Source organism: Mauremys mutica, chromosome 4 (genome assembly GCF_020497125.1).
Source record: "Mauremys mutica isolate MM-2020 ecotype Southern chromosome 4, ASM2049712v1, whole genome shotgun sequence".
NCBI classification, from domain to species: Eukaryota; Metazoa; Chordata; order Testudines; family Geoemydidae; genus Mauremys; species Mauremys mutica.
This window is the reverse complement of record NC_059075.1, coordinates 158454877-158481216: the sequence shown is the minus strand read 5'-3', so window position 1 is coordinate 158481216 and position 26340 is coordinate 158454877. Positions and strand designations below refer to the sequence as shown.

Here is a 26340-nt window from a genome sequence, read left to right as displayed (position 1 = left end):
GGGCTCCCCTCCCCTAGTAATGCGAACACAGGAGCAGACCAGACTGATGAACACCGACTTTTTATTACATAAAAATATTTAAAAAGTGGAAAAAAAATAAAATAAAATTTTAAACTAACTCCATGGTGGGTGTTGGGGTGAGTTTCTGGGGGCTTGTGAGGGAGGAGAATAGCCAAGGAGGGGTTGGAGTCCTGGCTTCTTTTCTGTTCTGTGTGTGTGGGGGGCCCTGGTGAGAGGAAGGGGCTTCCCCAGCAGGGGCTGTACACTAGGCAGAGCCTGGCCCTTGCTGCTAAAGGTCCCTGTAATGGAGTGACTAAGACTCGGGTAGGGAAGCCAGAAAGGAGCCTGTGACAGGGGAGTGAGCTCTGCAGCTACTGCCCTCTATTCCCACCCCTCAGCTGGGGGGGGCGGGGGGGTGTCAGGACTCTCAGCAGCCTGCTCCCCCAGCCTGGGGGGCTAGGCCCCAGCTGCTACTGGAAGGAGCCTGCTGCTCTGCACCAACTAGGGCCCTGCTCTTTACTCTGTGGGGAGGCTGTTCCACCCCCTCCCCTTGCTACCCTGACTTCAGGCAGGGTCGTTTGTCTCTATTTGCCCTTCTGCCACCATTCTCCTTCAGCTTTGTTAGCCCCCAGCGGTGCTCCCTGGGAGCTAATCCGCCCCCAAAGCTGGGTGCTGCCTGAGAGCAGCCCCCTGTAAGGAATCAGAGCTGCCTGCTCCCTACAGGGCTAGTATCACTGTCACAGCCCAACCCATTGGGGGGACATGAGCCCCTGGGCCCAGCTGCTCCCATGCCAGGAACCCCCTTCATCCAACAGTCACCTCCAGCACCCCCCAAGAAGCAGGAAGGACCCAGCCATGATTCGCACCTTTATTAACCAAAGAAACCAAACAGCAGGAAGCTGTATTAGCCCCTTCTAGCCACCTGCTGGAGGGGCTATGGGCAGGAGAGCCACCACAGAAGGGCAGTTCGATTTCTGATGCCCCACGGCCGAGCAGTTCATACAACAGGCAGCTTGCACCCCGCTCTGGGTGACCATGATGCCGCCAGGGGCAGCAGCAATAAACAGGTTCTTAGGGCACCCCCCCCCTCACCACAGAGGGGGACACCAGACAGAACCAGCCCCTTCCCCACTCTTTGCAGAGACAGGCCTGGAGGCAGCGCCAGCCCCGTCTTTAAGCCCCCCACTTGTCATCGTCTGGCCCCATCTCCAGCGTCTTGGTGACCACACCGGTGCCAATGGTGCGGTTGCCGTCGCGCAGGGTGAAGCGCTGACCTTCCTCCAGCACCATGGGCTGCCGCAGGGTGAGGGTCAGGGCTGTGTCCTCGCCGGGCATCACCATCTCCTGCAGGGGGGAAGAGTGGGAGCAGGTCAGAGCAGGTGGCACAGGCTGGGGAAGTTTGGGTAAGCTGGTTCCTGTCCCTGAGGTGAGCCCACAGCCAGTGCTGGGGGCAGGGCAGGGGGGCTCTGTACCTTTCCAGGGGGCAGGATGGTCCGACAGGCCATGTCCCAGGTAAGGGAGAACATGACAGGCATGTAGTTAGTGACGAAAGGCTTGTGGCGCCCGCCCTCCTCCTTGCTGAGGATGTACACCTGGGGGGCAGAGGAAAAGACTCTTACAGCCCAGCAGCCCACCTTCTTTCCCCCCCCCCCCCAACTGCCCCAGCACAGGCCCCACCTGGGCCTCAATCTTCTGATGGGGCTTGATGGAGCCCGGCTTGCACATCACCATGCCACGCCGCACATCCTCCCGCTTCAGCCCCCGCACCAGCGCCCCAAGGTTGTCTCCGGCCTCGGCCCGCTCCAGGTTCTGGTGGAACATCTCAATGCCTGTGGGGGAGGGATGGGGTAAGCCTGGGTTCCCCAGCCTGGGCAGGGGGGGTTCCCCCACCTCTGGGAGGGGACAGCAGGTGAGGGGTTCTGTTAGCTGTGCCCCCTACCTGTCACCACGGAGCGCAGGTTCCGGTTGTGCCCCACGAACTCGCACTCCTCCCCCTTCCTGACGATGCCACGCTCCAGCGTCCCTGTCACCACCGTCCCACGCCCTGCAAGGGCAGAGGGGTCAGTGCCATGGGGGAGGGGGGGTGCCTGGAAAGGCACAGGGCTCAGCATGGGGACTGGGCAGGGGGGCAGCAGGTGTTACCTGGGATGGAGTAGATCGACTCGATGGGCAGTAGGAATGGCTTGTCCAGCTCCCGCGCGGGCAGCGGGATGTGCGTGTCGACCGCGTCCAGCAGCTTCAGGATGGAGTTCAGTCCCAGCTCAGGGCTGCGGTGCTGGGGGAAGGGAGGGCATTAGCATGGGCGGTGGGCGGGTGAGGCGCTGCTGGGGGGGAGAAGGGGGCACTCACCTCCAGGGCGCAGAGGGCAGAACCCACAACCACAGGCGTCTTCTCCCCATCGTAGCCAAACTCAGCGAGCAGCTCCCGGATCTCCAGCTCCACCAGCTCCAGCATCTCCTGGTCCTCCACCGCATCCGCCTTGTTGATGTACACCACGATGTGCTGCACCCCGATCTGAGGGGGCCACAGGATAAGGGGCAGCCCAACCAGCCCCAGCCCGGTCCTTGGGGAGGGGATCCCCTGGCTCACAGCCCATGCCCAGGGCTTCTGGCAAAGATGCCCCGTGACACACTGTACCCCCACAACAGCACCCTGACACCCCCATATTCACCACTGCGATAGGAGTATGACTTGTTCGGTACAAAGTCTGCCTTGTAAGGTACATAAGAACGGCCCTACTGGGTCAGACCAAAGGTCCATTTAGCCCAGTATCCTGTCTACTGCCAGTGGCCAGTGCCAGGTGCCCCAGAGGGAATGAACAGAACAGGAAATCACCAAGTGATCCACCCCCCGTCGCCCATTCCCAGCTTCTAGCAAACAGGCTACGGCCACCATCCCTGCCCATCCTGGCTAATAGCCATTGATGGACCTGTCCTCCATGAATGTATCTAGTTCTTTTTTGAACTCTGTTATGGACTTGGCCTTCATAACATCCTCTGGCAAGGAGTTCCACAGGATGACTGCGTGTGTGTGTGTGTGTGAAGAAATACTTCCTTTTATTTGTTTTAAGCCTGCTGCCTATTAATTTCACTGGGTGACCCCTAGTTCTTGTGTTATGAGAAGCAGTAAACAACACCTCCTTACCTACTTTCTCAACACCAGTTATGATTTTATAGACCTCAATCATATCTTCCCTTAGCCATCTCTTTTCCAAGCTGAAAAGTCCCAGTCTTATTAATCTCTCCTCATACAGAAGCTGTTCCATACCCCTAACCATTTTTGTTGCCCTTTTCTAACCTTTTCCAATTCCAATATATCTTTTTTTGAGATGGGGCGACCACATCTGCACACAGTACTCAAGATGTGGGTGTACCATGGATTTATATAGCGGCAACATGATATTTTCTGTCCTATTATCTATCCCTTTCTTAATTATTACCAGCGTTCTGTTCACTTTTTTGACTGCCACTGCACAGAGTGGATGTTTTCAGAGAACTATCCACTATGATTCCAAGATCTCTTTCTTGTGTGATAACAGCTTATTTAGACCCCACCATTTTATATGTATAATTGGGATTACATTTTCCAATGTGCATTACTTTGCATTTATCAACATGGAATTTCATCTGCCATTTTGTTGCCCAGTCACCCAGTTTTGAGGGATCCTTTTGTAGCTCTTCGCAGTCTGCCTGGGACTGATCTATCTTTAGTAATTTGTATCATCTGCAAATTTTGCCACCTCAGTATTTACCTCTTTTTCCAGATCATTTATGAGTATGTTGAATAGGGCTGGGCCCAGTACAGACCCTTGGGGGACACCACTATTTACCTTGCTCCAGTCTGAAAACTGACCCTTTATATTCCTACCCTTTGTTTCTTGTCTTTTAACCAGTTACCGACCCATGAGAGAATCTTCCCTCTTATCCTGTGGCAGTTTACTCTGCGTAACAGCCTTTGGTGAGGGACCTTGTCAAAGGCTTTCTGAAAATTTAAGTACATTATATCCCAGGGGTCGGCAACCTTTCAGAAGTGCTGTGCCGAATCTTCATTTATTCACTCTGATTTAAGGTTTTGCATCCCAGTAATACATTTTAACGTTTTTAGAAGGTTTGTTTCTATAAGTCTATAATAAATAACTAAACTATTGTCGTATGTAAAGTAAATAAGGGTTTAAAAAATGTTTAAGAAGCTTCATTTAAAATTAAATTAAAATGCAGAGCCCCCCAGACCGGTGGCCAGCAGCCGGGCAGTGTGAGTGCCACTGAAAATCAGCTCGTGTGCCGCCTCGGCACGTGTGCCATAGGTTGCCTACCCCTGCTGTATCCACTGGATCCCCCTTAGTCCACGTGCTTGTTGACCCCCTCAAAGAATTCTAGTAGATTGGTGAGGCATGACTTCCCTTTACTAAAACCATGTTGACTCTTCCTCAACAAATTATGTTCATTTATATGTCTGACAATTCAACCAGTTTGCCCAGTACTGAAGCCAGGCTTATCGGCCTGTAATTGCCAGGATCACCCCTGGAGCCCTTTTTAAAAATTGGCGTCACATTAGCTATCCTCCAGTCATCTGGTACTAGGGTGACCAGATGTCCTGATTTTATAAGGACAGTCCCGATATTTGGAGCTTTTTTTTAAATATGGGCTCCTATTACCCCCCACCCCGTCCCGATTTTTCACACGTGCTGTCTGGTCACCCTATCTGGTACAAAAGCTGATTTAAATGATAGGTTAAAGACTACAGTGAGTAGTTCTGCAATTTCACATTTGAGTTCCTTCAGAACTCCTGGGTGAATCCCATCTGGTCCTGGTGACTTATTGCTGTTTAATTTATCAATTTGTTCCAAAAGCTCCTCTAATGACACCTCAATTATAGACAGTTCCTCAGATTGGTCACCTAAAAAGAATGTCTCAGGTTTGGGAATCTCCCTCACATCCTCAGCCGTGAAGACCGATGCAAAGAATTCATTTAGTTTTTCCACAATGGCCTTATCGTCCTTGAGTGCTCCTTAACACCTCGATCGTCCAGTGGCCCCACTGATTGTTTGGCAGGCTTCCTGCTTCTGATGTACATTTAAAAAAAAAAAGCTATTACTTTTTGCATCTTTGGCTAGCTATTCCTCATATTCTTTTTTGGCCTTCCTAACTGTATTTTTACACTTCCTTTGCCAGTGCTCCTTTCTATTTTCCTCACTAGGATGTAGCTTCCACTTTTTCACAGTGGCACTTTTTAGGTTCTCTTACTATGTTTTTTAATTTGGGTTATACATTTAAGTTGAGCCTCTATTACAGTGGCTTTAAAAAGTTTCCATGCAGCTTGCAGAGATTTTACTTTTGGCACTGTACCTTTTAATTTCTGTTTAACTAAATCCTCATTTTTGTGTAGTTCCCCTTTCTGAAATTAATGCTAGTGTTGGGCTGTTGTAGTGTTTTCTCTGCTACAGGGATGTTAAATTTAATTATATTATGGTCACTATTACCGAGCGGTCCAGCTACATTCACCTCTTGGACCTAATCCTGTGCTTCACTTAGGACTAAATCAAGAATTGCCTCTCCTCTGATGGGTTCCAGGACCAGCTGCTCTAAGAAGCAGCCATTTAAGGTGCCAAGAAACTTTATCTCTGCATCCCTTTCTGAGGTGACATGTACCCAGTCAATATGGGGATAACTGAAATCCCCCATTATTATTATTATTGAGTTTTTTTATTTTAATAGCCCCTCTAATCTCTCTGAGCATTTCACAGTCACGATCACCATCCTGGTCAGGTGGTCGGTAATATATCCCCACCGCTATATTCTTATTATTAGAGCATGGAATTTCTATCCATAGAGATTTTATGATACAGTTTGATTACCGTAATTTAGATTTTTACTTCATTTGATTCTACGCTTTCTTTCACATATAATGCCACTCCCCCACCAGCACGACCTGTTCTGTCCTTCCGATATATTTTGTACCCTGGTATTACTGTATCCCATTGATTATCCTCATTCCACCAAGTTTCTGTGATGCCTGTTATATCAATATCCTCATTTAATACGAGGCACTCTAGTTCACCCAGCTTATTATTTAGACTCCTAGCATTGCTATATAAGCACTTTAAAAACTTGTCTCCTTTTAGCTGTCTGCCGTTACACGATGTCACTAAATGGGACTCTTTTTTTATTTGACTGTTTCTGATCAGACCCTGCCTGTATTTTATCATTTTCCATCCTCTTGTCCTCACTAGGACAGAGATTCTCTAGGAATAGATCCTCCCCTAAGGGATGTCCGAACCATGTGCTCCTCCGCACCTGTTGGCTTTCCCCCAGCCCTTAGTTTAAAAACATTAAAAAGGTCGTAGAGCAGTTAAGTGCCAGCAATCTGGTTCCATTTTGGTTTAAACTTTAGATGGAGCCCATCCTTCCTGTATAGGCTCCCCCCATCCCAAAAGTTTCCCCAGTTCCTAATGAATCTAAACCGCTCCTCCTTACACCATTGTCTCATCCATGCATTGAAACTCTGCAGTTCTGCCTGCCTACCTGGCCCTGCGCGTGGAACCGAGAGGTATCACATTAAAAGTCGAGCTGTTGAACATGAATATCCTGTTGGATTGTAGGTGCCGTCATTGGATGGGAAGTTATGAAGTTTTGCTGTGTGTGTGTTAGTGAAATATGTTGTGAGGTTGGGCGACACCCACAACCAGACTTTCAGGTACAACAATGGAAGGGCCAGACAGCGCTGACGGCCCATTAAGGGGAATCCATGCTCCCAGGGACTGTGTACAATGGAGACCTCTCAGAGAGAGCAGGTACATAATGGAGGCTGCTTGACTCAATCAGAGCAAAGGCTCTTTCCAGCCAACTGGAAGAAGCTATAAAAGGGGGAAGTGACATCATCACTGGTCCTCACCCCACACAACTCAACACCTGGAAACCCGGCTGGGGGACAGTGAACTGGGAAGGGGGTCTCAGGCTGGAAAGGAGAATCCCAGCCTGTGTATTAAGAAACTCTACCATCTCCCAGGGTGAGAGACGGCCTGATTCAAATCCTGTCTAGTTAAATAAATACATGGAGATTACCCATCTCACAGAACTGGAAAGGACCTTGGAAGGTCATCAAGTCCAGCCCCCTGCCTTCACTAGCAGGACCAAGTACTGATTTTTGCCCCAGATCCCTAAGTGGCCCCCTCAAGGATTGAACTCCAACCCTGGGTTTAGCAGGCCAATGCTCAAACCACTGAGCTATCCCTAACAGAACTCAGACTGCAAATGTGTTTTATTTCTTAGGTAACCAACTTTGAGCTGAACTGATAATCACTTACAACCCATCTGTCTGTCGCTACTACATCTGTGTGGTATTTTACCTACAACAGCGCCTTGTGGCTGAAGTGCTTGGGCCATCTGCTCGGGGGCAAGGCCTGGTGCACGCCCACTTTCCTTGGTAGAAGTGGAAGACTGGGTAATAAACTTACACCAGTCAGGCTTCTCACCAGGGCAGGACAGTCCAGGTCTGGGGTCCTAGGATTGGCTGGAACCTCTCTAACGTTGGTTCATGAGTGGCTAGGAGAAGCCTTCATGTAACTGCAGCTGGGTATGTCCCTGCCTGTGGATGGCTGTGTGTGTGCAGGACCTGGAGGGGTTTACAGCTCGTCCCAGCATCACAGTGAGGGAGGGAGCCCAGGCTGGTAAGCTCAGTGGTACCCCAGTTCCAGGTTGCACCCTGGGGAACCCATCACCTCCCCTTACCTGTTTGGCCAGCAGCAAGTGCTCTCGGGTCTGTGGCATCTGCCCGTCTGTTGCTGCCACCACGAGGATGCAGCCGTCTAGGGGAGCAGTGCCAGTGATCATGTTCTGGAAGAGAGAGATGGAGGTGCTTAGATGCCGGGGCCAGCACAGCCTGGGGAGGGAACAGAACTGGGGGGCGGGAATGTGTTATTGTTGCCCCGAGCTTGGCGGTGAAGCTGTTGGGGTGACACACACAGACCCAATCCCCAGGAGGAAGAGTGAAACCACCCACAGAACAGCCGATCCCTGCCCCCGCCCTTCGCTGCTCCCCCCGCCCACACCCTGCTCCTCCCCACCCATTGATCCTCCGGGGCCGGGAGGAGAAAATGGGGGGGGGGAGGTGGTCTCAGGGGCAGGGAGGAGGAAGTGGAGGAGGGGAGGGGAGGGGTCTCGGGGCTGGGAGGAGGAACAGCGGTGAGGGTGGCGGGTCTCAGAGGCTGGGTGGAGGAACTGAGGGGGTGTGTGGGGACAGAGGAAGGGATGGGAGGGGTCTATCTTTGGGAACAGAAGGATGGAGGGTGGTGAGTGTGGGGACAGAGGGATGGACAAAGGGAGGGGCACAGAGGTGGACAAAGGTGAGTACATTTGGGAACAGAAGGAGGGGCAGGCTAGCGGGGGCGAGTTGGGGGGTACGGAGGAGCAGAGAGGCAAGCAGAATCTGTGTGTGGGGACAGAAGGAGAGACAGGCTAGGGACAGGCTAGGGACACGCTAGAGGGGGTGAGTTTGGGGATAGAGGGAGCAGGTTTGGGGGTACGGAGGTACAGCGAGGCAGGCAGAGGGCTGTGGGGGAGGACACAAGGAGGGGGAGGTTAGAGGCAGTGAGTTTGGGGGTACCGAGGTGCAGCGAGGCAGGCAGAGGGCTGAGTGGGGGGGACACACAGAGGGGCAGGTTAGAGGGGGTGAGTTTGGGGGTACGGAGGTGCAGAGAGGCAAGCAGAATCTGTGTGTGGGGACAGAAGGAGAGACAGGCTAGGGACAGGCTAGAGGGGGTGAGTTTGGGGATAGAGGGAGCAGGTTTGGGGGTATGGAGGTGCAGTGAGGCAGGCAGAGGGCTGTGGCGGGGGGACACACGGAGGGGCAGGTTAGAGGGGGTGAGTTTCGGGGTACGGAGGTGCAGAGAGGCAGGCAGAGGGCTGTGGGGGGGACACAGAGGGGCAGGTTAGAGGGGGTGAGTTTCGGGGTACGGAGGTGCAGAGAGGCAGGCAGAGGGCTGTGGGGGGGACACACGGAGGGGCAGGTTAGAGGGGGTGAGTTTCGGGGTACGGAAGTGCAGAGAGGCAGGCAGAGGGCTGTGTGTGGGGACACACGGAGGGCAGGTTAGAGGGGGTGAGTTTCGGGGTACGGAGGTGCAGAGAGGCAGGCAGAGGGCTGTGTGTGTGGGGACACACGGAGGGGCAGGTTAGAGGGGGTGAGTTTCGGGGTACGGAGGTGCAGAGAGGCAGGCAGAGGGCTGGGGCGCGGACACACGGAGGGGCAGGTTAGAGGGGGTGAGTTTCGGGGTACGGAGGTGCAGAGGCAGGCAGAGGGCTGTGTGTGGGGACACACGGAGGGCAGGTTAGAGGGGGTGAGTTTCGAGGTGCAGAGAGGCAGGCAGAGGGCTGTGTGTGGGGACACACGGAGGGGCAGGTTAGAGGGGGTGAGTTTCGGGGTACGGAGGTGCAGAGAGGCAGGCAGAGGGCTGTGGGGGGGGACACAAGGAGGGGCAGGTTAGAGGGGGTGAGTTTCGGGGTACGGAGGTGCAGAGAGGCAGGCAGAGGGCTGTGTGTGTGGGGACACACGGAGGGGCAGGTTAGAGGGGGTGAGTTTCGGGGTACGGAGGTGCAGAGAGGCAGGCAGAGGGCTGTGTGTGTGGGGACACACGGAGGGGCAGGTTAGAGGCGGTGAGTTTCGGGGTACGGAGGTGCAGAGAGGCAGGCAGAGGGCTGTGGGGGGGACACAGAGGGGCAGGTTGGAGGGGGTGAGTTTCGGGGTATGGAGGTGCAGAGAGGCAGGCAGAGGGCTGTGGGGGGGACACACGGAGGGGCAGGTTAGAGGGGGTGAGTTTCGGGGTACGGAGGTGCAGAGAGGCAGGCAGAGGGCTGTGTGTGGGGGGACACGGAGGGGCAGGTTAGAGGGGGTGAGTTTCGGGGTACGGAGGTGCAGAGAGGCAGGCAGAGGGCTGTGTGTGTGGGGACACACGGAGGGGCAGGTTAGAGGCGGTGAGTTTCGGGGTACGGAGGTGCAGAGAGGCAGGCAGAGGGCTGTGGGGGGGGACACACAGAGGGGCAGGTTAGAGGGGGTGAGTTTCGGGGTACGGAGGTGCAGAGAGGCAGGCAGAGGGCTGTGTGTGTGGGGACACACGGAGGGGCAGGTTAGACGGGGTGAGTTTCGGGGTACGGAGGTGCAGAGAGGCAGGCAGAGGGCTGTGTGTGTGGGGACACACGGAGGGGCAGGTTAGATGGGGTGAGTTTCGGGGTACAGAGGTGCAGAGAGGCAGGCAGAGGGCTGTGGGGGGGACACACGGAGGGGCAGGTTAGAGGGGGTGAGTTTCGGGGTACAGAGGTGCAGAGAGGCAGGCAGAGGGCTGGGGGCGGGCACACACGGAGGGGCTGGTAGGAGGCGGTGAGTTTCGGGGTACGGAGGTGCAGAGAGGCAGGCAGAGGGCGGTGGGGGGGACACACGGAGGGGCAGGTTAGAGGGGGCGAGTTTGGGGGTACGGAGGTGCAGAGAGGCAGGCAGAGGGCTGTGGGGGGGGACACACGGAGGGGCAGGTTAGAGGGGGTGAGTTTCGGGGTACGGAGGTGCAGAGAGGCAGGCAGAGGGCTGTGGGGGGGACACACGGAGGGGCAGGTTAGAGGCGGTGAGTTTCGGGGTACGGAGGTGCAGAGAGGCAGGCAGAGGGCTGTGTGTGGGGGGACACGGAGGGGCAGGTTAGAGGGGGTGAGTTTCGGGGTACGGAGGTGCAGAGAGGCAGGCAGAGGGCTGTGTGTGGGGACACACGGAGGGCAGGTTAGAGGGGGTGAGTTTCGGGGTACGGAGGTGCAGAGAGGCAGGCAGAGGGCTGTGTGTGTGGGGACACACGGAGGGGCAGGTTAGATGGGGTGAGTTTCGGGGTATGAAGGTGCAGAGAGGCAGGCAGAGGGCTGTGGGGGGGGACACACGGAGGGGCAGGTTAGAGGGGGTGAGTTTCGGGGTAGGGAGGTGCAGAGAGGCAGGCAGAGGGCTGTGGGGGGGGGACACACGGAGGGGCAGGTTAGAGGGGGTGAGTTTCGGGGTATGGAGGGGCAGAGAGGCAGGCAGAGGGCTGTGTGTGGGGACACACAGAGGGGCAGCTTAGAGGCGGTGAGTTTCGAGGTGCAGAGAGGCAGGCAGAGGGCTGTGGGGTGGACACACGGAGGGGCAGGTTAGAGGGGGTGAGTTTCGAGGTGCAGAGAGGCAGGCAGAGGGCTGTGGGGGGGGACACACGGAGGGGCAGGTTAGATGGGGTGAGTTTCGGGGTATGAAGGTGCAGAGAGGCAGGCAGAGGGCTGTGGCGGGGGGACACACGGAGGGGCAGGTTAGAGGGGGTGAGTTTCGGGGTACGGAGGTGCAGAGAGGCAGGCAGAGGGCTGTGGGGGGGGACACACGGAGGGGCAGGTTAGAGGGGGTGAGTTTCGGGGTAGGGAGGTGCAGAGAGGCAGGCAGAGGGCTGTGTGTGTGGGGACACACAGAGGGGCAGCTTAGAGGCGGTGAGTTTCGAGGTGCAGAGAGGCAGGCAGAGGGCTGTGGGGGGGGACACACGGAGGGGCTGGTTAGAGGCGGTGAGTTTCGGGGTACGGAGGTGCAGAGAGGCAGGCAGAGGGCTGTGGGGGGGGGACACACGGAGGGGCAGGTTAGAGGCGGTGAGTTTCGGGGTACGGAGGTGCAGAGAGGCTGGCAGAGGGCTGTGTGTGTGGGGACACACAGAGGGGCAGCTTAGAGGGGGTGAGTTTCGGGGTGCAGAGAGGCAGGCAGAGGGCTGTGGGGGGGACACACGGAGGGGCAGGTTAGAGGGGGTGAATTTTGGGGTGCAGAGGCAGGCAGAGGGCTGTGGGGGGGGACACACGGAGGGGCAGCTTAGAGGGGGTGAGTTTCGAGGTGCAGAGAGGCAGGCTGAGGGCTGTGGGGGGGGACACACGGAGGGGCAGGTTAGAGGGGGTGAGTTTCGGGGTATGGAGGTGCAGAGAGGCAGGCAGAGGGCTGTGTGTGTGGGGACACACGGAGGGGCAGGTTAGAGGGGGTGAGTTTCGGGGTACGGAGGTGCAGAGAGGCAGGCAGAGGGCTGTGTGTGTGGGGACACACGGAGGGGCAGGTTAGATGGGGTGAATTTCGGGGTGCAGAGGCAGGCAGAGGGCTGTGGGGGGACACACAGAGGGGCAGGTTAGAGGGGGTGAGTTTGGGGGTACGGAGGTGCAGAGAGGCAGGCAGAGGGCTGTGGCGGGGGACAAGGAGGGGCAGGTTAGAGGGGGTGAGTTTCGAGGTGCAGAGAGGCAGGCAGAGGGCTGTGGGGGGGACACACGGAGGGGCAGGTTAGAGGGGGTGAGTTTTGGGGTACGGAGGTGCAGAGAGGCAGGCAGAGGGCTGTGGGGGGGGACACACGGAGGGGCAGGTTAGAGGGGGTGAGTTTCGGGGTACGGAGGTGCAGAGAGGCAGGCAGAGGGCTGTGTGTGTGGGGACACACGGAGGGGCAGGTTAGAGGGGGTGAGTTTCGAGGTGCAGAGAGGCAGGCAGAGGGCTGTGGGGTTAGGGATACAGGCAGGAACCGGAGGGTGTGGGCAAGGACAGCGGGGCACTTGGGGGTGCGCGTGTGAGGACGGAGGAAGAGCTCGAGGGGGCGTGTTCGAGGACTGGAAGGCAAGGGGGGCTTCGCCCTTTCAGACAGCAGAATTCTGGGAAATGTGGGTACCACGACAGCTCACCCACAGGCTGAAAGGGGCAGGTGCCCCCCGCCCGCCCTGCCCTCACCTTGACGTAGTCGGCGTGGCCGGGGCAGTCGGTGTGGGCGTAGTGCCGGTTGGCCGTGGCATACTCCACATGGGAGGCGTTGATGGTGATGCCACGAGCCTTCTCCTCCGGCGCGTTGTCGATCTCCTCGTACTTCTTGAACTTGGCACCTCCAGCCTCAGCTAGGACTGGGGGGGCAGAAAAAGGGTGTGAGTAACCAGCTGGGGAGGAGAGGTGGGCTGGGAGCCAGGACTCCTGGGTTCAATTCCCATCTCTGCCAGTGACCTTCTCTATGACCCTGGGCCAGGCCTTTCTCCACGTGGCTCCTGTTTCCACTCTCACCCCTTTAGCCGGGGAGCGCTTGGGGGCAGGGGTTGGTCCCGTTGGGGCTGCGGCACCAGGAGTCCTGGTCAGGGGTGTGGGCGGCGCCTGGGCTCAGCAGGGGCCTCTGGCAGCGACCGTGACCCAATCAATGGGGCCAGGGGCTGAGGGAACCCCAGGACGCACAACCCTCTGCTCCAGGCCCCCCACTCACTTTTGGTGATGGCAGCTGTCAGCGTGGTCTTGCCGTGGTCCACGTGCCCGATGGTGCCCACGTTGACATGGGGCTTGTCCCGCACGTAGGTTTTCTTGGCCTCGACAGCGAAGCTGCGCAGCAGGAGGGGGCAGAGGCGGGAGGCCGGGCTGGGCGGGGATACCTGGGGCACAGGGAGCCTTGGCATGAGTGTATCCCCCACGACCTCCCCCCACAGCTCCCCTGTCAACCTCACCCACCACAACTCCCCACATCCCCATCCCTCCACCGACCCTACCTGGGCTCCATCCCCCCGCCCCCACATCCCCATCCCCCCACCTGGGCTCCACCCCCACCACAACTCCCCACATCCCCATCCCTCCACCGACCCTACCTGGGCTCCATCCCCCCGCCCCCACATCCCCATCCCCCCACCTGGGCTCCACCCCCACCACAACTCCCCACATGCCCATCCCTCCACCGACCCTACCTGGGCTCCATCCCCCACCCCCACATCCCCATCCCCCCACCTGGGCTCCACCCCCACCACAACTCCCCACATCCCCATCCCTCCACCGACCCTACCTGGGCTCCATCCCCCCGCCCCCACATCCCCATCCCCCCACCTGGGCTCCACCCCCACCCACTACAGCTCCACCCCACCACAACTCCCCACATCCCCATCCCTCCACCGACCCTACCTGGGCTCCATCCCCCACCCCCACCCACTACAGCTCCTCACCCACCACACCTCCCCACATCCCCATCCCCCCACCTGGGCTCCACCCCCACCACAACTCCCCACATCCCCATCCCTCCACCGACCCTACCTGGGCTCCATCCCCCCGCCCCCACATCCCCATCCCCCCACCTGGGCTCCACCCCCACCACAACTCCCCACATCCCCATCCCTCCACCGACCCTACCTGGGCTTCATCCCCCACCCCCACATCCCCATACCCCCACCTGGGCTCCACCCCCACCACAACTCCCCACCTCCCCATCCCTCCACCGACCCTACCTGGGCTCCATCCCCCCGCCCCCACATCCCCATCCCCCCACCTGGGCTCCACCCCCACCCACTACAGCTCCTCCCCACCACAACTCCCCACATCCCCATCCCTCCACCGACCCTACCTGGGCTCCATCCCCCCGCCCCCACATCCCCACCCCCCACCTGGGCTCCACCCCCCCCCACTACAGCTCCACCCACACCACAACTCCCCACATCCCCATCCCTCCACCGACCCTACCTGGGCTCCATCCCCCCGCCCCCACATCCCCATCCCCCCACCTGGGCTCCACCCCCACCACAACTCCCCACATCCCCATCCCTCCACCGACCCTACCTGGGCTCCATGCCCCCCCCCACCTCCCCATCCCCCCACCTGGGCTCCACCCCCACCACAACTCCCCACATCCCCATCCCTCCACCGACCCTACCTGGGCTTCATCCCCCACCCCCACATCCCCATCCCCCCACCTGGGCTCCACCCCCACCACAACTCCCCACATCCCCATCCCTCCACCGACCCTACCTGGGCTCCATCCCCCCGCCCCCACATCCCCATCCCCCCACCTGGGCTCCACCCCCACCCACTACAGCTCCACCCCACCACAACTCCCCACATCCCCATCCCTCCACCGACCCTACCTGGGCTCCATCCCCCCGCCCCCACATCCCCACCCCCCCACCTGGGCTCCACCCCCACCCACTACAGCTTCACCCCCACCACAACTCCCCACATCCCCATCCCTCCACCGACCCTACCTGGGCTCCATGCGACTGCAGCTACTTCGCCATCCCCCCACCTGGGCTCCACCCCCACCACAACTCCCCACATCCCCATCCCTCCACCGACCCTACCTGGGCTCCATCCCCCCGCCCCCACATCCCCATCCCCCCACCTGGGCTCCACCCCCACCACAACTCCCCACATCCCCATCCCTCCACCGACCCTACCTGGGCTCCATCCCCCCGCCCCCACATCCCCATCCCCCCACCTGGGCTCCACCCCCACCACAACTCCCCACATCCCCATCCCTCCACCGACCCTACCTGGGCTCCATCCCCCCGCCCCCACATCCCCCTCCCCCCACCAGGGCTCCACCCCCACCACAACTCCCCACATCCCCATCCTCCACCGACCCTACCTGGGCTCCATCCCCCCGCCCCCACATCCCCATCCCCCCACCTGGGCTCCACCTCCACCCACTACAACTCCACCCCCACCACAACTCCCCACATCCCCATCCCCCCACCTGGGCTCCACCCCCACCCACTACAGCTCCACCCCCACCACAACTCCCCACATCCCCATCCCTCCACCGACCCTACCTGGGCTCCATTCCCCCGCCCCCACATCCCCATCCCCCCACCTGGGCTCCACCCCCACCCACTACAGCTCCACCCCCACCACAACTCCCCACATCCCCATCCCTCCACCGACCCTACCTGGGCTCCATCCCCCCGCCCCCACATCCCCATCCCCCCACCTGCGCTCCACCCCCACCACAACTCCCCACATCCCCCTCCCCCCACCTGGGCTCCACCCCCACCACAACTCCCCACATCCCCATCCCTCCACCAACCCTACCTGGGCTCCATCCCCCCACCCCCACATCCCCATCCCCCCACCTGGGCTCCACCCCCACCACAACTCCCCACATCCCCATCCCTCCACCAACCCTACCTGGGCTCCATCCCCCAACCCCCCTCATCCCCACTTCCCCCTCCCCCCACCCAGGTTCCACCCCCCACAGCTCCCCACATCCCTCCACCGACCACACCTGGGCTCCACCCCCCAAAGCTCCCCACATCCCCATTCCCCCTGCCAGCTCCATCCCCCCCATCCCTCCCCACAGGGCTCCACCCCCCACATACCCACCGACCTCACCTGGACTCCACCCCCCACAGGGCTCCACCCCCATCCCCATCCACGACATGCACCACAGCTCTCACAGCCACCCCAACCTCACCAACCACCCAACCCACCAGGGTTCCCAAGCCCCCTCCCCCCCCAAACACACACTGAGCTGGGTTCCCCACAGTCCACTTTCCCAACCCCCACCTCATTTACGACCCCCCATCACAGCCTCCACACCCCATCCTATGGCCCCCTACCCACGTCCCCCCCACCTCCCTAACAACTCCAACCCACCCAACATAGCTCCCCCACTGCCCCAACACCCCTCCTCACCCCCAGTTCCCCCCTTCTGTGCCAAGGCCCCAAACACCCCAGTGCACTGGGGGAGTGTGTGTGTGGTCATGGCAGTTACCCCCACCGCCCATCCCAGCGAGGTGGCTCCTTACCGTCCCCAAGACGCCCACCAGGTAGTTGGAGAGGCAGCCCCGGAGGCCTGTAAGAGGTACAGGGAAACGCTGTGATCACCCATCGCGCTGTTCAGTCCCCATCCCCCGCGCCCATCTCCCTTCAGCTTGGAGGCTCCCCCCACAACCTGTCTGGTCATTAGGAGTCCCTGGTGCTTCTCGACTTGTGCCTGGATCGGAAGCTCTTTGGGGCAGGGACTGTCTCTATTGTGTTTGTGCAGCATCCTGCTCACGAAGCAGAGTGGCCCTGGGCTGGACTCCTGGGTTCACGCCCCAGCTCTGGCGTTGAACAAGCCCCATCTCCTTTCTATACTTCACTTTCCCTCTACCTAGACTACACATTCTTTGGGATAGGCAGTCCTCAGCACACCAGGGGCCCGCTCTCCGCTGGGGTCTAGCACCACCAGCATGCACAGCTAGTCATTATTCTCACAGCACAAAACCACCTCGAGAAAGAGGAGAGTTGGACTGAAATCAACAAGATGAAATTCAGTAAAGACAAGCCAAGGCACAGCTACAAATCGGGGACTTGCTGGCTGGCAGTGGCACTGCTGGTCAGGATCTGTGGTTAGAGCAGGTCACACACTGAATGAGTCAGTGATGTGCCCAGGTGTGAAAAGGCAGATCTCAGTCTGGGGCATATTAACAGGTGTGTTGCATGTAAGACACAGGAGGTAGTTGTCGCCCTCAGCACCGGTGAAGCCTCAGCTGGAGTGCTGGGTGCAATGCAAGGTGCCAGAGTTTAGAAGAGATGGGGACAAACTGGAGAGTCGACAGAAGAGCAACAAAACTGATCAAAGGTTTAGAAAACCTGACCTGTGAAGAAAGGTTAAAAACCTGGGCCTGTTTAGTGTAGAGAAGAGAAGACAGAGGGGGGACTCTTCAGCTTGATTATGGGCTGTTATAGAGGGTAAGAACATAAGAGCGGCCATACTGGGTCCGACCAGAGATCCATCTACCCCAGTAGCTTGTCTTCCGACAGTGGCCAATGCCAGGTGCCCCAGAGGGAATGAACAGAACAGGTCATCATCAAGTGACCCATCCTTTGTCACCTATTCCCAGCTTCTGGCAAAGGGATGCCACTAATGGACCTATCCTCCATGAACTTATCTAGGTTTTTTATGAATCATGTTATAGTCTTGGACTTCACAACATTCTCTGGTGAGGAGTTCCACAGGTTGACTGTGTGTTGTATGAAAAAATACTTCCTTTTGTTTGTTTTTAACCTGCTGCCTATTAATTTCATTTGGTGACCCCTAGTTCTTGTGTTATGAGACTTATAACACTTCCTTGTCTACTTTCTCCACACCAGTCATGATTTTATAGACCTCTATCCTAATCCCCCCTTAGACGTCTCTTTTCCAAGCTAAAAAGTCAGTCTTATTAATCTCTCCTCATACAGCAGCCGTTCCATAGCCCTAATAATTTTTGTTGACCATTTCTGTACCTTTTCCAATTCTAATATATCTTTTTTGAGATGGGGTGACCACATCTGCACGCAAGAGCGTACCATGGATCAGAGGCAATATAATATTTTCTGTCCTATTACCTATCCCTTTCTTAATGATTCCCAACATTCTGTTTGCTTTTTTGAGTGCGGCTTCACATTGAGTGGATGTTTTCAGAGAACTAGCCACTATGATTCCAAGATCTCTCTCACGAGTGATAACAGCTAATTTAGACCCCATCGTTTTATATGTATAATTGGGATTACATTTTCCAATGTGCATTACTTTGCATTTATCAACATGGAATTTCATCTGCCATTTTGTTGCCCAGTCACCCAGTTTTGAGGGATCCTTTTGTAGCTCTTCACAGTCTGCCTGGGACTTAACTATCTTGAGTAGTTTTGTATCATCTGCAAATGTTGCCACCTCGGTGTTTACCCTTTTTTTCAGATCGTTTATGAATATGTTGAACAGGACTAGGCCCAGTACAGACCCCTGGGGGACACCACTATTTACCTCTCTCCATTCTGAAAACTGACCATTTATTCCTACCCTTTGTTTCCTATCTTTTAACCAGTTACCGATCCATGAGAGGACCTTCCCTCTTACCCCATGACAGCTTACTTTGCTTAAGCGCCTTTGGTGAGGGGCCTTGTCAAAGGCTTTCTGAAAATCTAAATACACTATATCCACTGGATCCCCCTTGTCCACGTGCTTGTTGACCCCCTCAAAGAATTCTAGTAGATTGGTGAGGCCTGATTTCCCTTTACAAAAAACATGTTGACTCTTCCCTAACAAATTATGTTCATCTGTGTCTCTGACAATTTTGTTCTTTACTATAGTTTCAACCAGTTTGTCCAGTAACTGAAGTCCGGCTTACCAGCCAGTGATTGCTGGGATCATCTCTGGAACCCTTTTAAAAAATTGGCATCACATTAGCTATCCTCCCATCATTTGGTACAGAAGCTGATTTAAATGATAGGTTACAAACTACAATTAGTAGTTCTGCAATTTCACATTTGAGTTCCTTCAGAACTCTTGGGTGATACCATCTGGTCCTGGTGACTTATTACTGTTTAGTTTATCAATTTGTTCCAAAAACCTCCTCTAATGAAACCTCAATCTGGGACAGTTCCTCAGATTTGTCACCTAAAAAGAATGGCTCAGGTTTGGGAATCTCCTCACATCCTCAGCTGTGAAGACCAATACAAAGAATTCATTTAGTTTCTCCGCAATGGCCTTATCATTCTTGAGTGCTCCTTTAGCATCTCAATCGTCCTGTGGCCGCATTCACTGGTTGTTTAGCAGGCTTCCTGCTTCTGATGTAATTAAAAAAAAATGTTGCTATTACTTTTTGAATCTTTGGCTAACTGTTCTTCAGATTGTTTTTTGCCCTTCCTAACTATATTTTTACACTTCCTTTGCCAGAATTCATGCTCCTTTCTATTTTCCTCACTAGGATTTAACTTCCACTTTTTAAAGGATGCCTTTTTGTCTCTCACTGCTTCTTTTTACTTTATTATTTAGACACAGTGGCACTTTTTTGGTTCTCTTACTATGTTTTTCAATTTGGGGTATATGTGATGAAGTGGGACTGTTCTTAATGTTTTCTCTGAATGCTGTGTGGGTGCCTCAGTTCCTGGCCAACCCTCTGTCACCTAACAACTAATGGCCCGAGACCTTACACCCCCACCCCACCCCCACAAGGGGATGCTAAAGGTGTGGGAAAACAAAGAGGTCAGGTGACCTCCTGGCCCAGGAAAAGAACTCAGCAGAGAAGGAGGGGGTTTCAGTCTGGAGCTGGCTGGGGATGGGGAGTGAGGGCTGACATGGGGGTCTGCCTCGCTGGGCCCCAGAATGGACCGGCCGAGGGGTCTGATTCTCTGTACCTACAAGCTCTGTTTTAGACTGTGTTCCTGTCATCGAATAAACCTCTGTTTTACTGGCTGGCTAAGAGTCACGTCTGACTGCGAAGTGGGGGTGCAGGACTCTGTGGCTTCCCCAGGACCTCGCCTCGGTGGACTCGCTGTGAGAAGCACATGGAGGGGCAGAGAATGCTGAATGCTCCAAGGAGAGACCCAGGAGGTGAAGCCGTGGGAGCTTCTTGCCCTAAAGACAGCCTGCTCCAAGGGAGAGGAGGCTCCCCAAAGTCCTGACTGGCTTGGTGGGGAGCAGTTCCAGAGCATCGCCCGGGAACTCCATGACAGTATACATTTAAGTTGAGCCTCTATTATGGTGTCTTTAAAAAGTTTCCGTGCAGTTTGCAGGGATTTCACTTTTGGCGCTGTACCTTTTAATTTCTTTTTAACTAAATCCTAATTTTTGAGTAGTCCCCCTTTTTGAAATTAAATGCTACAGTGTTGGGCTGCTGTGGTGTTTTCCCCGCCACAGGGACATTAAATTTAATTATATTATAGTCACTATTACCAGGTGGTCCAGCTACATTCACCTCTTGGACCTTCTCCCGTGCTCCACTTAGGACTAAATGAAGAACTGTCTCTCCTCTGGTGGGTTCCAGGACTAACTGCTCCAAGAAGCAGCCATTTAAGGTGTCAAGAAGCGTCATCTCTGCATCCCCTTCTGAGGTGACATGTACCCAGTCAATATGGCGATAGCTGAAATCCCCTGTTATTATTGAGGATTTTTATTTTAATAGGCTCTCTGATCTCCCTGAGCATTTCACAGTCACTATGACCATCCTGGTCAGGTGGTCGGTGATATATCCCTACTGCTATATCTTTATTATTAGAGCATGGAAATACTATCCATAGAGATTCTATGGTATAGTTTGGTTCATTTAGGATTTTACTTTATTTGATTCTACACTTTCTTTCATGGGGATCAATGATCCATGTTCACTGAAGGTAGGATAAGAAGTAAAAGGCTCAATCTTGGCAAAGGAGATTTTTACATGAGATAGTAGGAAAAACTTTCTAACTAGGAGGCTAGTTCAGCTCTGGAACAGGTTATCTGGGAATGCTGTAGGGTCTCCATCTCTGAAGGGTTTTGAGAACAGGCTGGACAAACCAATCTGATAGCTTTCTTTGATACGATAACGAGCCTTGCGGATAAGGGAGAAGCGGTGGATGTGGTATACCTAGGCTTTAGTAAGGCATTTGATACGGTCTCGCATGATATTCTTATTGATAAACTAGGCAAATACAATTTAGATGGGGCTACTATAAGGTGGGTGCATAACTGGCTGGATAACCATACTCAGAGAGTAGTTATTAATGGTTCCCAATCCTGCTGGAAAGGTATAACAAGTGGGGTTCTGCAGGGGTCTGTTTTGGGACCGGCTCTGTTCAATATCTTCATCAACAACTTAGATATTGGCATAGAAAGGACGCTTATTAAGTTTGCAGATGATACCAAACTGGGGGGGATTTCAACTGCTTTGGAGGACAAGGTCATAATTCAAAATGTTCTGGACAAATTGGAGAAATGGTCTGAGGTAAACAGGATGAAGTTGAACAAAGAGAAATGCAAAGTGCTCCACGTAGGAAGGAACAATCAGTTTCACACATACAGAATGGGAAGAGACTGTCTAGGAAGGAGCACGGCAGAAAGGAATCTAGGGGTTATAGTGGACCACAAGCTAAATATGAGTCAACAATGTGATGGTGTTGCAAAAAAAGCAAACGTGATTCTGGGATGCATTAACAGGTGTGTTGTGAGCAAGACACGAGGAGTCATTCTTCCGCTCTACTCTGTGCTGGTTAGGCCTCAGCTGGAGTATTGTGTCCAGTTCTGGGCACCGCATTTCAAGAAAGATGTGGAGAAATTGGAGAGGGTCCAGAGAAGAGCAACAAGAATGATTAAAGGTCTTGAGAACATGACCTACGAAGGAGGCTGAAAGAATTGGGTTTGTTCAGTTTGGAAAAGAGAAGACTGAGAGGGACATGATAGCAGTTTTCAGGTATCTAAAAGGGTGTCATCAGGAGGAGGAAGAAAGCTTGTTCACCTTAGAGGCTAAGGATAGAACAAGAAGCAATGGGCTTAAACTGCAGCAAGGGAGGTTTAGGTTGGACATTAGGAAAAAGTTCCTGTCAGGGTGGTTAAACACTGGAATAAATTGCCTAGGGAGGTTGTGGAATCTCCATCTGTGGAGATATTTAAGAGCAGGTTTATCTATCAGGGATGGTCTAGACAGTATTTGGTCCTGCCATGAGTGCAGGGGACTGGACTCGATGACCTCTCGAGGTCCCTTCCAGTCCTAGAATCTATGAATCTATGAACCCCAGTTAGGGTTGGGCTAGGGTTACTTGGCCCTGCCTCAGTGCCAGCGCTGGACTAGATGACCTCTTGAGGTCCCTTCCAGCCCCACATCTCTATGATTCATATTTATTGTCTTGGGATACTTGTGGCTCACTGGCCCTAGCTCCAGTTGGGGCAGGGACTGCGTCCCTCCGTGGGGTGGAGCAGGGGGCACCCTTCTGGATCAGTGGGTGTTGGCTCTGCTGGCCCAAATGCTCAGGGCTTGTAGTGCTGGGGTGAAGGCAGGGCCGGGGTTATGAGGGATCTCGGTGAATGGGGCAAGAGACAGAGCGGATGGATTCAGACTCTCGGCTGTTCAGGCCAGAAGCACCCACGCTGTGACCATCCAATCCAACCTCCCACCCCGTCCCGGTGGAGAATCTCACCCAGTGTCTCCTGCTGACTGCACTGGGGCAGCCCGCCCCCCAGAGCTGCAGCCCCCACTAGTTTCTACCACAATCTCAGTCACTCTCCCACCAAAACCCTCATCACCCTACTGCACTCCATCCTGCAAAGCCTTGCCCCCTCTATTTCAGGCCTCATGCCATGCTCCTCAGGATCTCCTTCAATAGGGGTCATTGCCCCTTAACCCCAACCACCCTGTTCTCCTCTCCCCCCCTTCCTGCACCCTCCAGACTACTCTGCTCCCCATCCCCACAAACCCCCAAACCAGACCCCGTCCCTCTCCTTTCAGAATCCGTGCTCCCCCTGCCATCACCACCCTGCCCCCACCAAAATTCTTCCTTCTCCTGCCCCATCTACCAGATCACCCCATAACGCCCTCTTTTGTCCCACAACCTGACTCTTGCCACCCCCCTCATCCCACCACCAACCCCCTAAACCCAGATCCCTCCTCCTCTGCATAACCCCTCTCTACAGCCTAACCTGTGTGCTGCACCCCCTGCTCGCCACACAATCCCTCCTGGCCTGATCCAGAGCCATCCCTCCTCTCTCAGGATCCCAGCTCCCTGCTTAGCCCCCCTTCCACCGTCACTGAGCCCTCGAACACCCCACCACCACCACATCACCCCCTCCACAGCCACCTGCTCTCCACAACTCACCTCCTACCTCCAGATCCTCCCTGTCCCAGACCACCTCTCCCTCGACCCCTGCTCCTCCCCAAAATCTCCATCCACTACATAACCTGCCCCTATATTCCCCGCCCTGCCCCGCCTTCCCTCGCCTCCCAGAGACCCCCAACCTCCCGCTCCTGCCCAACCTCCCCCCACCTCCCAGAGACCCCCAACCTCCCGCTCCTGCCCAACCTCCCCCCCCACCTCCCAGAGACCCCCAACCTCCCGCTCCGGCCCAACCTCCCAGAGACCCCCAACCTCCCGCTCCTGCCCAACCTCCCCCCACCTCCCAGAGACCCCCAACCTCCCGCTCCTGCCCAACCTCCCCCCACCTCCCAGAGACCCCCCCACCTCCCGCTCCGGCCCAACCTCCCAGAGACCCCCAACCTCCCGCTCCTGCCCAACCTCCCCCCACCTCCCAGAGACCCCCAACCTCCCGCTCCTGCCCAACCTCCCCCCACCTCCCAGAGACCCCCCCACCTCCCGCTCCGGCCCAACCTCCCAGAGACCCCCAACCTCCCGCTCCTGCCCAACCTCCCCCCACCTCCCAGAGACCCCCAACCTCCCGCTCCTGCCCAACCTCCCCCCACCTCCCAGAGACCCCCCACCTCCCGCTCCTGCCCAACCTCCCCCCACCTCCCAGAGACCCCCCACCTCCCGCTCCGGCCCAACCTCCCCCCCCCTCCCAGAGACCCCCCCCCGCCCGGTGCTGCCCACCCTCCCCCCCCCACTCCCAGAGACCCCCAACCTCCCGCTCCTGCCCAACCTCCCCCCACCTCCCAGAGACCCCCCACCTCCCGCTCCTGGCCAACCTCCCCCCCCTCCTCCCAGAGACCCCCAACCTCCCGCTCCTGCCCAACCTACCCCCCCACCTCCCAGAGACCCCCCACCTCCCGCTCCTGCCCAACCTCCCGCTCCTGCCCATCCACCCCCCACCTCCCAGAGACCCCCAACCTCCCGCTCCTGCCCAACCTACCCCCCCACCTCCCAGAGACCCCCAACCTCCCGCTCCTGCCCAACCTCCCCCCACCTCCCAGAGACCCCCCACCTCCCGCTCCTGCCCAACCTCCCCGCCCACCTCCCAGAGACCCCCAACCTCCCGCTCCTGACCAACCTACCCCCACCTCCTTCCTGCCCCCCAACCGACCCCCACCTCCCAGAGACCCCCAACCTCCCGCTCCTGCCCAACCTCCCCCTCCACCTCCCAGAGACCCCCAACCTCCCGCTCCTGCCCAACCTACCCCCCACATCCTTCCAGCCCCCCAACCGACCCCCACCTCCCAGAGACCCCCCACGTCCTTCCGACCCCCCGACTTCCTGTAACTTCCCCCAGGTCCTTCCTGCTCCCCGGTCACTGACCGGCAGCCCCGCTCCGTCCCCCGCGGACCAGCATCGCGTGCGCCGCCATCTTTCAACCTGACCGGAAGTGACGCACAAGCGGCGGGCCCCAGAGCCAATGAATGAAGCGGGAACTAGCCGCTTCCGCCAGCGAATCGCGAGCACACCGGAAATGTGGCGCGGCCGCTCTAGCACCTCGTAAGAACTCTATGGTGTACCGGGAGCCGCCTCTCTAGCCCCTGGCTCAAGGAGACTCTATGGCGCTACTGGAGCCGCTCTATCCTCCGCCACGCGTCACTCGGCACGGGAGCTCTATGGCGCCCGGGGAGGCGCCCCGCCCCGCCCGCTGATGGTCTATGCCGAGCCTCGCTAGCCCGTTGAGACTCTATGGTTGCGGGGTCAGGGCTCGGGCAGAGCCGCTCTAGCTCCCCGCGGGGACTCTATGGCAAAGGTAGACGCTTCCCCTCTACCCCTACCCCAGGTTAGACTCTATGGCCCTGGAGGACTGGGGGGGGCGCTCAGCTGGCGGGGGCGGGGCAGGGGCGGTCCCAGGTGCTGGGAGACCCTGGGCCTGACCCCACCCGCGTTTCCCTCTGTCCGGGGGGCGGGGGGGGAGGGGGGTCGCTCCCCTGGACTGGCCCCAGGTGGCCCCGGCGCCGGCGCCCGTCGGGCTGACAGCTCCGGCCGGCACAGCCGGGGGGGGGGACCCCGAGCCCCAGACCCCTCCCCCCCCGGGCGTGTTTCACCCCAGCCCTGGGGGGCGGGGCCACTACAACCGGCCAGGGGCTGTCCCCGGCGGAGCCCCCCGGCCGGGAGCTGGACGCTCGCTCGCGGGGCTGGGGCTGTCCCCGGCGGAGCCCCCCAGGCCGGGAGCTGGACGCTCGCTCGCGGGGCTGGGGCTGGGGGTGTCCCCGGCGGAGCCCCCCGGCCGGGAGCTGGACGCTCGCTCGCGGGGCTGGGGCTGTCCCCGGCGGAGCCCCCCAGGCCGGGAGCTGGACGCTCGCTCGCGGGGCTGGGGCTGGGGGTGTCCCCGGCGGAGCCCCCCGGCCGGGAGCTGGACGCTCGCTCGCGGGGCCGGGGCTGGGGCTGTCCCCGGCGGAGCCCCCCCGGCCGGGAGCTGGACGCTCGCTCGCGGGGCCGGGGCTGGGGCTGTCCCCGGCGGAGCCCCCCCGGCCGGGAGCTGGACGCTCGCTCGCGGGGCTGGGGCTGTCCCCGGCGGAGCCCCCCAGGCCGGGAGCTGGACGCTCGCTCGCGGGGCCGGGGCTGTCCCCGGCGGAGCCCCCCGGCCGGGAGCTGGACGCTCGCTCGCGGGGCTGGGGCTGTCCCCGGCGGAGCCCCCCAGGCCGGGAGCTGGACGCTCGCTCGCGGGGCTGGGGCTGGGGGTGTCCCCGGCGGAGCTCCCCCGGCCGGGAGCTGGACGCTCGCTCGCGGGGCTGGGGCTGGGGGTGTCCCCGGCGGAGCCCCCCCGGCCGGGAGCTGGACGCTCGCTCGCGGGGCTGGGGCTGGGGCTGTCCCCGGCGGAGCCCCCCAGGCCGGGAGCTGGACGCTCGCTCGCGGGGCCGGGGCCGGGGCTGTCCCCGGCGGAGCCCCCAGGCCGGGAGCTGGACGCTCGCTCGCGGGGCTGGGGCTGTCCCCGGCGGAGCCCCCCAGGCCGGGAGCTGGACGCTCGCT

At 57.7% G+C, this 26340-nt stretch overlaps 1 protein-coding gene across 1 annotated transcript; it reads right to left on the bottom strand.

The window, feature by feature from the left end:
• Nucleotides 1–44: 44 nt before the first annotated feature.
• On the bottom strand, nucleotides 45–24799 carry LOC123368485 (elongation factor Tu, mitochondrial-like). The gene is made up of 11 exons (XM_045013319.1): nucleotides 24691–24799; nucleotides 16536–16582; nucleotides 13244–13406; nucleotides 12730–12896; nucleotides 7728–7832; nucleotides 2350–2514; nucleotides 2143–2275; nucleotides 1940–2044; nucleotides 1678–1829; nucleotides 1473–1592; nucleotides 45–1344 (listed from the first exon to the last, which is right to left on the bottom strand). Exons 1-11 carry the CDS (start codon nucleotides 24737–24739, stop codon nucleotides 1174–1176), a joined length of 1377 nt encoding a protein of 458 aa, XP_044869254.1. The 5' UTR covers nucleotides 24740–24799; the 3' UTR covers nucleotides 45–1173.
• Nucleotides 24800–26340: the final 1541 nt, after the last annotated feature.

What these genes read in the sequence shown, in the direction of transcription:
- LOC123368485 (XM_045013319.1), bottom strand. Translation starts at nt 24,739, where the DNA reads ATGGCGGCGCACGCGATGCTGGTCCGCGGGGGACGGAGCGGGGCTGCC. An exon ending in ACTTGCTGCTGGCCAAACAG is followed by an intron (nt 2,515 to 7,727) that starts GTAAGGGGAGGT and finishes TGGCCCCCTCAG; the next exon opens with ATCGGGGTGCAGCACATCGT. An exon ending in CCATCCTGCCCCCTGGAAAG is followed by an intron (nt 1,345 to 1,472) that starts GTACAGAGCCCC and finishes TCCCCCCTGCAG; the next exon opens with GAGATGGTGATGCCCGGCGA.